Source organism: Styela clava, chromosome 14 (genome assembly GCF_964204865.1).
Source record: "Styela clava chromosome 14, kaStyClav1.hap1.2, whole genome shotgun sequence".
In the NCBI taxonomy this organism is placed as follows: Eukaryota; Metazoa; Chordata; class Ascidiacea; order Stolidobranchia; family Styelidae; genus Styela; species Styela clava.
The window spans coordinates 19,483,617-19,496,746 of NC_135263.1; the positions used below are offsets into that span (position 1 = coordinate 19,483,617).

General features: G+C 36.3%; 2 protein-coding genes across 2 annotated transcripts; one reads left to right on the forward strand and one right to left on the reverse strand.

Annotated features, from left to right (window-relative positions):
- On the reverse strand, positions 1-6,058 carry LOC120341151 (sperm microtubule inner protein 8-like). The gene is made up of 9 exons (XM_039409595.2): positions 5,791-6,058; positions 5,454-5,562; positions 4,980-5,041; positions 4,642-4,739; positions 4,015-4,088; positions 3,289-3,350; positions 2,072-2,136; positions 1,461-1,493; positions 1-538 (listed from the first exon to the last, which is right to left on the reverse strand). The coding sequence occupies exons 1-9, from the start codon at positions 5,887-5,889 to the stop codon at positions 508-510; spliced, it is 633 nt and encodes a 210-aa protein (XP_039265529.1). The 5' UTR covers positions 5,890-6,058; the 3' UTR covers positions 1-507.
- Positions 6,059-9,508: 3,450 nt separating this feature from the next.
- On the forward strand, positions 9,509-10,621 carry LOC120341439 (cilia- and flagella-associated protein 90-like). Its single transcript, XM_039409943.2, has 3 exons — positions 9,509-9,657; positions 9,746-9,918; positions 10,310-10,621. Exons 1-3 carry the CDS (start codon positions 9,525-9,527, stop codon positions 10,469-10,471), a joined length of 468 nt encoding a protein of 155 aa, XP_039265877.1. The 5' UTR covers positions 9,509-9,524; the 3' UTR covers positions 10,472-10,621.
- Positions 10,622-13,130: the final 2,509 nt, after the last annotated feature.

Below are 13,130 nucleotides of genomic sequence, written 5' to 3' on the forward strand. Positions count from 1 at the left end.
TACAGTAGTGAATTAGAAGCCTTGCAGTTGTCGAGTAAAAATAGTTAAGATCTGATAGATTTGATAAGTGTAGCAGTAGTCTACTGATTTAGTTCCTAAGAATAAAGGACTGCAGGAGCAAATCCTTTCTATAGTGCAAAGTATGATTATACACGGGTCGCACAGGCATGAATATATATTTTTTTTTTATCTTATTATTATGTTTCCCTGGTGTCGGTATTTTTGGGTTCTTATCGATAGCAGCCTTGGTTATAGTCCTTTTTGGACTATAATTTTATATTAAATAATATATGGCAATTTGTGTTTATTTGAAATTAGAATAGTCGATTAGTCGCACATATGTATGATATTGTGCAGATTAATATCATATTCATAACGCTATAGTACGACATTATATGTAGGAAAAGTACAAAAATACACATCAAATCTCAAGTGCAAATTGAATAAATAAAAAAGTCATCAATCAGAACGATGGATCTTTGTAAAACAGCAACCAGAGTGATCACTCTATCGCCACGCCTCCACGGCAATGTTTCGGCTGTAGATGTAAAAGAATTGAATTATTATCAAGTACAGGTTCATGATCAGTTGTATATTTTGTTGGGAAAACAAATAATCGTCATACCAAGGTACGATCGCAAGTACTTCTATTTGCCCTCATGACACACAGACGTAATTCTTACCGCTGAACTTTGCGATTCAGCGTTGTACAAAGTTATACGTTGTCCGCAGCAGTTAGTATTTCAGGAAAATCAAAAACCACGGGCGATTCACGCCGAAAGTAATTTAACATTGTTGCTATTGCGCTTTTTAGTATCCATCTTGTGGGAGAGGTTTTGATTGAGAATTGTAATGCCCTAGATCAGGGCTACTCAACTGGCGGACCGCGGTCCGAATCCGGACCTTTCGAGTATTGGATTTGGACCGCACCTAATTATTTATTTTGGATCATTAGCCCCACTTTTTGAATTTCCTATTGTAAAATGACTTTCATAGTTTTGAATATATACGAAAAGAACTATAACACCATAATGAACAATTTTAATTTGCTACTAATCATTAGTCGGTCGAGGAAGTGCTCGTTTAAGGATGCCGAAAAATCATTTCTGGAAAGACCGGACCCAAATAATTTTGAAGTTTTGTTTGCGGACCTTCGATAAAAATAGTTGAGTAGCCCTGTCTTAGATAATGCATTCAAATATTGAATTTTATTCAGCAAATCTGCTAAAAGTTTGTATTTTTAGCACAGCTTATCCAGGGTTAAAGTATTTATTTTTGTGAACTATAATACCTCTTCGACCAAATCAAAATAATTCTTGATCGTTATCAAGAGGCAAGTATAAAGTTCAATTCTCTAAAAATTGTCAATACTGTTACAAAATAAATTTCTATTCGGACAAAATCAGTCCAAGTTGCAAACGACCGGAGTTAACGTAATCGCAGATTGAATGTTTTCTCACCTGTATTGTGGAAAAGTATCTCTGTATCTGCTGCTGCTCAAAAACACAAAATAAATGTTGTTAGAAAATGGGTCAAAAAGTGAAAGAATTCCACCGATCCGTTATAACTTGCTTGTTAAGTGTTTATCCATAACATAATATAGAGTGTGTAATTGATACACAAATTGGATGCCAAACTCTTCGTTTGACCTTCATTTTCAGAAATTGCTTATTGTTCTAACCCAGTGGTGGGGGAGAATTTTAGACCAGGGGTCAAAAATTTCGCCCACCTAGACTGACGGGCCATGTAAGTGTGACGTAAAAAGTTTCATTCCATGAACAATATTTACAGTGTTACAAAAGCAAATATGGAAAACAAAAAGCCTCGGCCCAAAACTAAATTTAATCGCAATCTCGACAAATTCCGTGAGCTATTTTTTAGCTAAAGTTTTAGTTTGTTGGTGATCAAAGTGACTCTTTGGTTGTGATAGGATCAGACGCGCCAGATTAAAATACCCAACAGGCCGGATTTTCACAATAGAGCGTCCGCATATGTAAAAACGCCTGACAACAACGAACCGACGACTGATAAAAATTTATTATCAATAAACTATAGAAAAAGTAAAACTTACTATACGTTAGCGGGAATCGGTCTTTGTGCATACTGATCCAGTTTAGGCTCTTGAACTAGAGTGTACTGAAATTTAAAAAAATTATAATAATATAGCACAAACAGAATAATGAGCAGGAGTACCATGGTTAGAAAGTCATTATGCTTACAATTTATATAACAATTCGTCGTACACAGACTTTCTGAGATGATGAAATACGGCTGGCCTTATTTGATATTTTTCTCATAATTCAATTAGGTAGCAATCTCTTTACTGGAATGAAATAAATGGAAATCATAGTTGATAAACAAAGTTAACAACTACTTAAGTTGCCATAAAATCATTGTTTGAAATTTTTGGACCTCCAGAAGTATGTGCACCAAGATGGCGCACAACCTGAACATAGTATGTGTACCGGGTTGAGGTTCAGGTTGTGCGCCATCTTGGTGTAGATGCTTCGGGAGCGACTCTTTTTTATAATTATATTATTTTATTCTCCTCGCAAAACTAAATATTCCAAAAATGTATATTTATGACATTTTCTATTTTGTCATCGACTAATAATATACGGAAATATAAAAGTAAAAAAAGAGCATTGGTGAGACTAATAACCGTTCGTATGACAACAGAAAATGGGAAGATATTAAGATTTGTAACCACTGATCTATCATGATATAACACAGAATCACCAGAAAAGCAGTGTTCAAAGCGATTCAGTTCAACAAAGTGGCAAAAATAGGTCGCAATGTGTTGTTTGTAGCAAGATTTTGGCCCGTGAAACCATGTTATTTAATTAGCCCAAACGGCATTGAGTAACATCGCATCCGCAGTTGCAGCAAAAATCTTTTTTACACGAGAGTTGAACGATCCTAGTTTCATGTAGCTATCAATATACTTGCGAATTTTCTTTCTAGACTCTTCTTGTTCAGTATCAATTACGCTTGTACATTTCGGCAGTTCGATTTTATTTTTGTTCTACAGGTACAATTCCGCAAAAGAAAAAAGTTTCGCGACGCCCTAGCAAAATTGAAACGACACACTTGGGCGTCGTGACGCCCACTTTGAGAACCCCGGGGTTAGGGTATGCTCTTTTATAACAAACCTTATTTAATTAAAAAGTATTTCAAACACCCAACTGTTCTTATCACAAATACTATTATAATGTTTACAAACAGTTTATCTTTGAATGAAATATAATTAATTCTCTAATCATGCGCTAAAATACAATTTTAGTTCACCTTCCATGACTGTGTTACTTGTGGCTTCAAATATCTGACGGCATATCCACTGAATCGAAAATCTATAAATATTAAAAACGTTTAAGTTAATTAAACGCGAATAATATGTGATAATTGAATATTACGCATTTCTGCCATGCTTGCTTGAAACACACGAATAAGAAATAGGAATTTTACAGGTTCGGCAAACTCCTATTTGTATCACCTAAAAGTCTTCTTCATTCGATAAAAAAATTGTATTTTATATAAGTGAATTTTACAAAAAAAAGTTTTTCTCAAAGTAAGATCACGCACAGACTCGGTAAGGGAGACTTATCCATAAACAATATTTCGGGAAACCACTGAGAATACATAATTAATGGTTGTGCATTACGCGCAAGCAAATGCCGATTGACACAAGACTAACGCAATTCAAGTCATACAATCAGAATTGTTCCAATTTAACCTTGTCAATAACCTTGTAATCAAATTGTCAGTACTTTAAACGCGATATATGCTCAATCACGGTCACCTCCAGAATTTTTAAAAATGGGTGTTTAAGTCCGAAGAAGTTTACGAAATTCGCCAAAACTACTGTTCTGTCCCATTCATTGAATTGTGTTTTATAGGATACTTTTAGTCTCGCCACTACCACAAGTTTCTTTACCGTCTCCTATGAATATGAATATTTCTTCTTCTTTTTAACTACGTGACCAAGTATAATATAATTTATATAAAATATCGTACATTTCGGATCATACTCCGGCAGTCTGAATTCTCCGGCAGATGATATAAATCTTGACCAATCTTTTTTTGAAGAACTGAACAAAGTAAAACGAATTTGCGCATAAAATTAAATCAAATTTTGATCGTCATCACCAACAGTAATCCTTCGTATTCAAGCCTTTAAATAAAATTTCCTATGTTTGGCTCGTATTCGGAAATCCAACATGATTTTTCAAACCTTTGGAAAAGCATTGTTTCTCAACACGTTGGTAAATCACGTGTCCAGAAAATTCGCGCGTCACTACATACCCTCTAGCTGAGTCTGGTCAGTGGCGAATCTGGGGTATGGCAGCCATGGCTCATGCTATGGGCGCCGTTTGGATAGGGGCGCAAAATGGCGAAATGTTTCAATCGTGAAATGTCTCAATTAATTTCTCAATAAATCCCAATTCAACAACATTAGCTAAAAATTGTCAGTCAATGATCAAGGGGGCGCATTTTTAAACTTTGGCCATGGGCGCCATGTTTATACGTAGATACGCCACTGGCTCTAGGTATTGTCTACATATAGTTATAGTATATACCTATCATATATCACACCCATATTGATATTTAGCTCATAATGCAAAATGAATATAACCCTTTTACCTGAGCATGAATTGGTTCTTCTCGGGAGATGTATGCGTGACACCAGACGGGTAATCTGGGATAACTTTTTGCAGTGATCGCCCGGTTTCTGTGATTCTCTGTAACGAAAAATCAGACAAATTGAATGACTTTTAATTCAAAACACTGTTATTCAGTAACCAATAACTACAGCATGGTGAAAATAATAATAATATATTCAAAATGACAATGACTCATGAACAAATTCGAGTTATTTATTTTTTATCGAACACGTCGTGGAAAGTAACGTTAATTTGTGTTTTCTTCAATTAAAAAGATAAATTATTTTGAACAAGGAAAATGTCTTCTAAAATACGTACCGTTCCAGAAAGAGGCTTGTTAGAGTTCTGAAAATAGCTGGTGTTTGAATCGCTGAAATTTCCTGTAGAAAAACGGTTACCCAATTTTCTAAGTTATACCTATATATATATATATATTTATATAGCTTTTATATGCTTGTGTGTTGTCGCATACATGTTTGAATTGTAAATATATTACATTTTCCATATATAGACACTATACACGTAACACATTGTTTATGGTTGATGAAGTACTGAAACATGTTCGCTTGTAACAACAATAGCTCAGTGTCAAATATCCTGATAGTTTACATATACATAGTCCAATTAGCTCATGTTGAAATACCTATATGTTTTAAAATACCGCTCGGCCTTTGTTCGTATTTGCTGATACAAAAACAACTGTGGCCTTTTAATACAAAGTCGAGTTTTATTTATTTGTATCATAGATTGGTTGTAAAGTAAGACTCGAAAATTGCAAAATAGACTACTCACTGGGCCCACACGAAGTTGTCGTTCTACAATGCTCGTCAGATAATTTGTGTGTAGCCGTATCCATGTCCATGCGACGCAAACTTGGTAGTCTTGGGTGATATATCCCCTCCTGAGTCAAAGAAATTGGGTTGGATTGTTCAATAAAGAACCATACACATGTTGCAACAAGCAGAGAAGTTATCTGAAACGCCTTTGAATGAATGCAAAGTTGTGCCTCATTGCGTAGATTTAACCTGTTGTATTTTACATATTTCAGGCAGCGAGAAAAGAATTTTTGACTGACGCTTAATCTAATGAACTGATACTGTTACATATAAATATGCAGAAAATTAGTTACCTTTACAGCAGCCAACATAACTCTTCTGAATGGCGGGTAGTTATAGTCTGTGTGATACTGGAGGTGCGCATTTGGATGATCTTGCGTCGACGAATCCATTTCAAGTTCTTATTTAGATTAATTTCAGATACCCACTGGCTGCGTTTTCCTTACCAGTAGCCAGAAAAAATCCGCTACCTTTTTCACATCAGCTCGGAAAAGCAATAGCGCTTCAATGTGTATTTGCGTAAGCCGTAAGGGCACTAGCTGAAGTGTCTATTGTTTTATTGTATTATTATGAAATAAAGGGTCATTTCATGTCTGATCGTTGCCAAGGATACAGTCGAGGATCGTGTTTGCGAGCGCTCTGGCGCGTGTCGTGCGGCTTTACAATGTTTGCCTGCCATTCAAGAAGGCGGTGCTAGTGTCATCGTATTTACAGATTAGACTGAGGTCTTGGTCTTGAAACACCAAGGCATGGCCTCCCCTAGCCGTTACAACGCAAATGTTTCATATTATATTATGACGTTTTATAACATTTACAACGCCACTAGTGCATTTCCCCCAGAACTGAACGAGTTGAGAATACAATGAAGTTACACAATTTTACCTTCTATAACATTCGACTCTGGCAGATATTGCCGGTAAAATAAGCACCTTCACAGAATAGGTTATCATAATACTGGCGTTTTTTGCATTATTTCAGTTTTCATGTCCCAGTCACCATCATAAACGTCCGCTCGACCTTTTCTACGGAGATTCATCTTCTCATTGGGTGATCGAATTATAGAAAACGAAACGGAGGCAGTCCATTGCTTTACAATATATATATATATATATATATATATATATATATATATATATATACCGTACATGTATTAGGTTTGTGTCAGGTGCATACACTTATGGGGTTTTTAACTACAGCGAATGCACTGTTTGCCCAAATCATTGACTGTGCAGAATAGGGTTGCCAATTATGAAAATTCTCAATAAAGGACATAGATTACCATCATCATTTATTTTGTAACTCGCAGGAAAGAACAATATATAACAATGAAATACAAATTATATACAAGCTAAAAAGATATATTAAAAAATCTTCATTTGTTTTTCATTTAATGTTTATTTAACATTGACCCAATCAAGCTGCATTCTGTGAACAGTTTAGTGCAGGGGTCACCAACGCGTTGCCCGCGGGCACCAAGTCTCTCGTGAAGACCATATGAGTCGCCCGCAGGTCTGTTCCAAACTAAGCTTAATAACGGCGCTTATGAGTAAGCTACATCAATTAAATTTTGTCCTGCTATTCTTCTATAAATCACACTTATATGGGAATCGGGAGTGGCACTATATTAATTATTGTAGCCATCAACCCGATTTTTATTTGACCTCAGTAATGTGACGGGTCAATTAACACTCTTCCAATTATGACATCACACTGATATCACTTACGACGAACCCGTGACTTTTCTTGTCCGTTGGTTTGTGGAACAGCAGGCAGAAAAACGATGAAAAACCTACCATTTTCACGATGGATGGTGGTGGATATATTTTTACCACCATGAAAACAGCCTGCGCGTGTCTCATTTGTGGGGCAATTGTAACGACGGCAAAGCGAAAAGATATTTCACGGCTTGTTACGCAATCTACCGCGCAAACTACACTGGTCAGCGCAGTACGGGCAGAAAAAGCTCGCGATTTAAATCATACAGCAATTCTATTTTACGAGACCATTGTTTCGTTCAACCTATCTTTGTGAATCAACATTTTTGACATAAACTCAGGATAGGATGGGATTTACATATTTATCCCGGGGGAGAAGATAGCCGATAAGGCGGCTTAACCATATGGCGAACCAAGGCCTCTTGTCCGGTTACCATTTCATATCGGATATGGGATTAGTTAGTTATTTGTTTTCGTAAGCATAGACTTGACGGCGAAGGAAGCCATCCCAACGGCGGCAAGGGTCCAGCAATCCTCTCGCACATAACTATCCTCGCATGGGATTTTAATCTACGAACCTAACGCTTAGCACACTGACGATGGCCACACAGTCGCGACTTTTCAGAAGTGTACATTGAATTGGTAGGCCGCGGCTTAATCTGTACCCAGAAAGTAGCCCTCGGCCTCAAAAAGGTTGGTGACCCCTGGTTTAGTGCTTTGAATCGTGTCAAATTTTTTTTGAATGAGTGCAAATTCATCAAATAGGTCAAACATATTCAAATTAAGTTTGTTTTTTAGCTTCAAACGCTCTACAATTTTTACAAGTGTCTGATATTTTGGAGAAAGATTATCCAAAAGAGATAATTTTCCAATTGTTAAATTTTCATCAAAGTCAAATCTTTTTTTCCAAATACGTTATCGCAGAGTTGAGAAATAATCTAAAATCTTAGATACCAATTATACGTAGAATTTTCAGTTATTGAACTAGAATTCACTCAAATCTTTCAGTGTTGCCACTTGCCATCTTCGTAAAATTAATGTAAAACATTTGAAATTGTTAATAAAATTGGTATTTCTTGGCTATTGGCTATTTGTGCCGTACCAAATTAAAAAGAATAATTAAAAGCTTGCAAATACATGAACGGAGGCGATTTAAGAACGAAACAATATCAAACACAGTACTATAACTATCGGGCAAAACGACGTTGGAAAAAATAAAGGACAATTATCATCTTAAAAAGGACAAGGACAAAAATCTCAAATAAAGGATTGTCCTTTGAAATAAAGAACGGTTGGCAACCCTAGTGCAGAAGTGCATTCTAATAGATATTGTAAAACAACTTAGAATGAACTTCACATCGGATCATTCACCACCGGCTTTTTTATTCACTGATACTTGCCTTTTTATTTGTCGGCTACCTAGCTTTTTAGTCACTGATAACTTTAATTAGGTCTGGCGAGCTGGGTTGAAATCACGAGTCCATGGAGCCGGGACACAGTTTGAATACCTGTGTCTGGAGCTAAGGGCAATCGTGATTTCAAACAGGAAATATCTGAATTCCCTCCGACATAGTATTTCAATCAAGGATTTATATATATATATTATTTCAACCATCGTCAACATATATATAACAAAGAGGGCCCGTGCCCCTTTCATGACCCATCATTAATATCGAGATAGAAGTAAGTAATGGGGATTCATGAATAAAAATAAATTTAAAATAGTTTTATTTGGAAAAAATAAAAGCAGGTTATCATGGACCTAACGCCGTTTATGCCTTGACATACTGCTTCAAATATATATATTTTTTAATATATATATGTTTTTACAAAACACGAAACCCAATTGCCCGACTTAAACCGACAATGCAATATCACTTTAAATAGCTGATCACGCCTGCTGATTTGATTTTAAGAATTCGAGCATAGCAAACTAGATTGACTCTATGTAAACTCGAAATACCACAAGTTCTCAAAAATATTATTAAATCAAAATTATTTTTCCGTTACAACCTATCTGTAGGGCTTAGGCGACTCTAGATTAACACTCTTTAGTTGATGAATTTAAACAGCCTAGTTCAAAATAATATCTACGCATACATAAATGTAAAGATGAAAAATAAATAAATATTTCAAAGTCAGATGTTTGACGAGGACCTAAGTCGAAACCTCTCCAGGAAATATGGTTTAGTTAGTAGGTGATTCGCACGAGATAAAGACAAACAATAAAGAAATTATGACGTCAGAATGCAACAAAACTTTTCTAAAAGTTCTTTCTTTTCATTATAAAAAAAACGACTCGAACCTGCAATATGTCCGCAAGCGACTTGTCACGGGATCAAGCCGGATTTACCCCCGAGCAGAAAAAATTACAATGGTGTGAATACGTGAGGCGAGAGAAACATATAGCTGATAAGGCTTACGATTCTTGGGGAAAAGCTTACGGTAAGTGAAGCATACTGAATCTGCAAATTTGACAATATTGACTGAATTATTTGGTTGTAAGGTAATTTGAAAGAAAAATAATTTTCAGGTACCTGGTTAACAGAAGAGCAGATCAAGCAAAATCTTTCATATTTTAACAATAGCAAAGATCATAAAGAATATTCAGAATATGAACGATTGTTTCACCTGAAAAGGGGATACGAAGAAAAATTGCATCGAGACGATCGAGCTAATAGGATTGGTCTAAATGTTCACGATGAGGTGAAGAGAATAATTATGCTTTATGCCAAGAAATGTTGAATTTTGTATGGTGGATGAAACAAGTTGTCCTAATCTAAAGCAACAAGTCTGTTTGAATTATTCACATAACTTTAAAACTAGGACACAGTTCAAACCCATATCTAACAATGTGATGGTATTTCCCAGAGGGGAAAAAAATCCAATAATCGAATAGTCGAATGACAAACTTGTGGCATACAATTAAGATGTGTTCAAGATTTAGTCTGAAATAAATTATTCTTAAATGCTACATGTACAGAATAAAACTAGTTAATTATATCCCTGGGTGATAGACAACTAGTGAGGAAAGTTAAATCTTACTTTTGTACCATGTAGTATGGCATATGAACTTCAGGCATTTTTTCAAACTTAGGAAAGGAAAAAGGCGGTTCCTATTCTATCTTCATCAGTTTACGGCATTCGTCCAAAGCTAGAAGAACAGGCCAGACAGCATGTGATAATTGAAAGCGTCAACAAAGGATTTTATCGATCACGAGGGACAAATATTCCCAGTAGTTCAACGCCAGGATCCTAACATTCCATGCTTTATGTACCGTATTTAACTTAAATTTTAGTGTTAAATCAATGTGTTTCATAATACAGTATTTGTTAAATTTATATTGTTACTTACTTTGACATATTTACAGCCATAAAATAAATTTGTGTTGAGTAACCACTTCGAAAAGCACCAGGATTTTCTGGGAATGAATATCATATCGCCAGTGCCGTACACGCATCCATGACGCATTGGTTTTAATTGAACGGTTAAAATTTGGTGCCTTGGTGAACTTGAATTCCCGAAATCGCACTTGTCAAACAACAAATTAGACAATGTCAAAAGGCGGCAATTTCCCAACATTATCAATACTTTTTCGACAGATACTTGACAGTGTAGTGTCAGAACTACGTAAAACAGTGGTCAGCAAACCCTATGTACATGCGGGCCAAATATACACATTTCCGGTAGTGTGCGGGCCGCATCAATCTCCGCCTACAAACAATCGCCACATTTACCTTCAAATTATGGCGCACTCGCACATTCTATGGCTGTGTTAAAAAACTTGCCACAATGAGACGTGCTGTATGTGGTCTTTTTAATATATTATCAAACACAGCATTGTTTTTATTTTCTCATTATCAATGGGATCTGTGTCATATCAACTTCGTTCCCCCCGATACTTCTCCAAATGACGATCTGACAATCGATTGCGAAGTTTATTCTTAGTGTAATACTATAAAGCGGCTCACAGCAATATGTGCTTCCGTGCACATTACACGTATTTCTCTGTCGCACAGACGGTTATTTAAGGGCCGCAAAAAAATAGCTCGCGGGCCGCAGTTTGCCACCCCTAGATTTTATACACCACATCAAGACTGTAAATCATACCGATTTGTATCACAAGTCGATCACATTATGGAGTTCTTTATCTTTCAAATAAATAATGTCTTAATTACATCGGAATTTGTATTTTATATAAAAATATACAATAGCGATCCTACATAAGCACGCCAGCGACCAGCCAAGTTCTGCCATTCACGTTGTAATAATGGTCCGTGTTAATAATGGAAGACCCCTTAGACGCCTCTCACGTGCGACCTTTATATTGGACAGGTCTTTCTGAAACGATGGTATAAAAACGCCTCCTAAAGCGCAGTAAATTATTAAGTTTTTATTAAATACTATTCACAGTCAAAGATTGCCGCTGTAGAACGCCAAGCAACGTTTTAATTTTGACCTGGACGCTTATTCTGTTACGTACCTTTGTTACCATGTCATAGACAAAGACATACTCATAGACAAAGCTGCAAACGGCCACCAACTAAGACGAACAATATTTATTTTTTTGTCTAGGGTTTAGGGCAGGGTCGTCCAACCCGTCGTAGGTTTCCGAGTGGCCCGCGCGGTATTATTCGAATCCCAATGTCTTTTACAAATCTAGGCCATTTTTGAAACCTCTAATCAAAAAATTATTTCATTTAGGTCCCATTGTGTTATTCCCGTTATTGCTGGAGAGAGATGTTTGAATTTATTTTTATCGTGTGCCATGTATTTTAATCTGTTTTTCTGTCCTTTTTCTTTGAAGCTAGAAGAGGCGGTTTTTATGACCTCAATATTTGACAGCACATAGGCTACTTGTACGAGCAAGTTTTTTTCGCTGATGAACCAATTCAAATCCCCTGTGAGATCACTAATTTCTGACAGGCATATGCAAAATTCGCTATGCATTGCTACCTCGTCCATCGCATATTGACAAACTCATTGAATAAAAGCGGTGTCATACTTGGCATTGAAATATCTATGTTTGATAAAAACTTTTGACTTAACTGTATCTTGAAAACTGAAACATAAAAACCATGTCAAGTGGCCCGCGCAATCATTCGTAAACTAAATGTGGCCTTTTGGCCAAAAAGGTTGGACAACCATGGTTTAGGGTTTAACCTAAATACAGTGAAATCTTGGTAGTCGACATTCGGACAATTCTGTAGTCGACAAAACAATTCTAGTCAGAAATGCTGTGGTACTCGAACTAAAATCCGGTGCTCGAACACCCGAGCGCGCCGCCGAGTGTGATGATGTCAACCAAACCGCGCGTATCGGCTGTCTCTGGACCATTTAACATTGATCGATGCTCAAATATGTGGACACGAAAGTCAAAAGAAGTAATACGGGTATGCAATCTGTCACAATAAACTACCGGGACGGCAATCTTCACGACTATGCGATTCTCACGCGAAAGCGGAACCGCCACGAAGTGCGCGAATTTGATAACGTCATCACACACAAAAATGAATCCCATAGAGCCCACAAAAATATGCTCAAACGTACAGTAATTGATACAATTTTATTTTTTATTTTTCATCTCTATTATGTACACATTTAAATAATTATTGTTGTTTCGGTGCACGTTTCGTTAATATGTTGGTTATTTTGGAATGCGTAAGAACGAATTAAATAATCACCATTGTTCCTCATGACAAAAAAGTTTCATTACTCGAACAAATCGATAGCAGAACACTAATCCTAAACGAATTATGTTCGACTACCGAGGTATGTTGGTATCACTGATAATTTAATCTTCTGCACATTCCCACATTGTCTGAAACAGAGGAGAATTATGAGCCTTTGAATTTATTGCAAGCACATTCCATGATATTTCAAAATTAAGTATTGAGATATTAGCGAAATGCAAGCC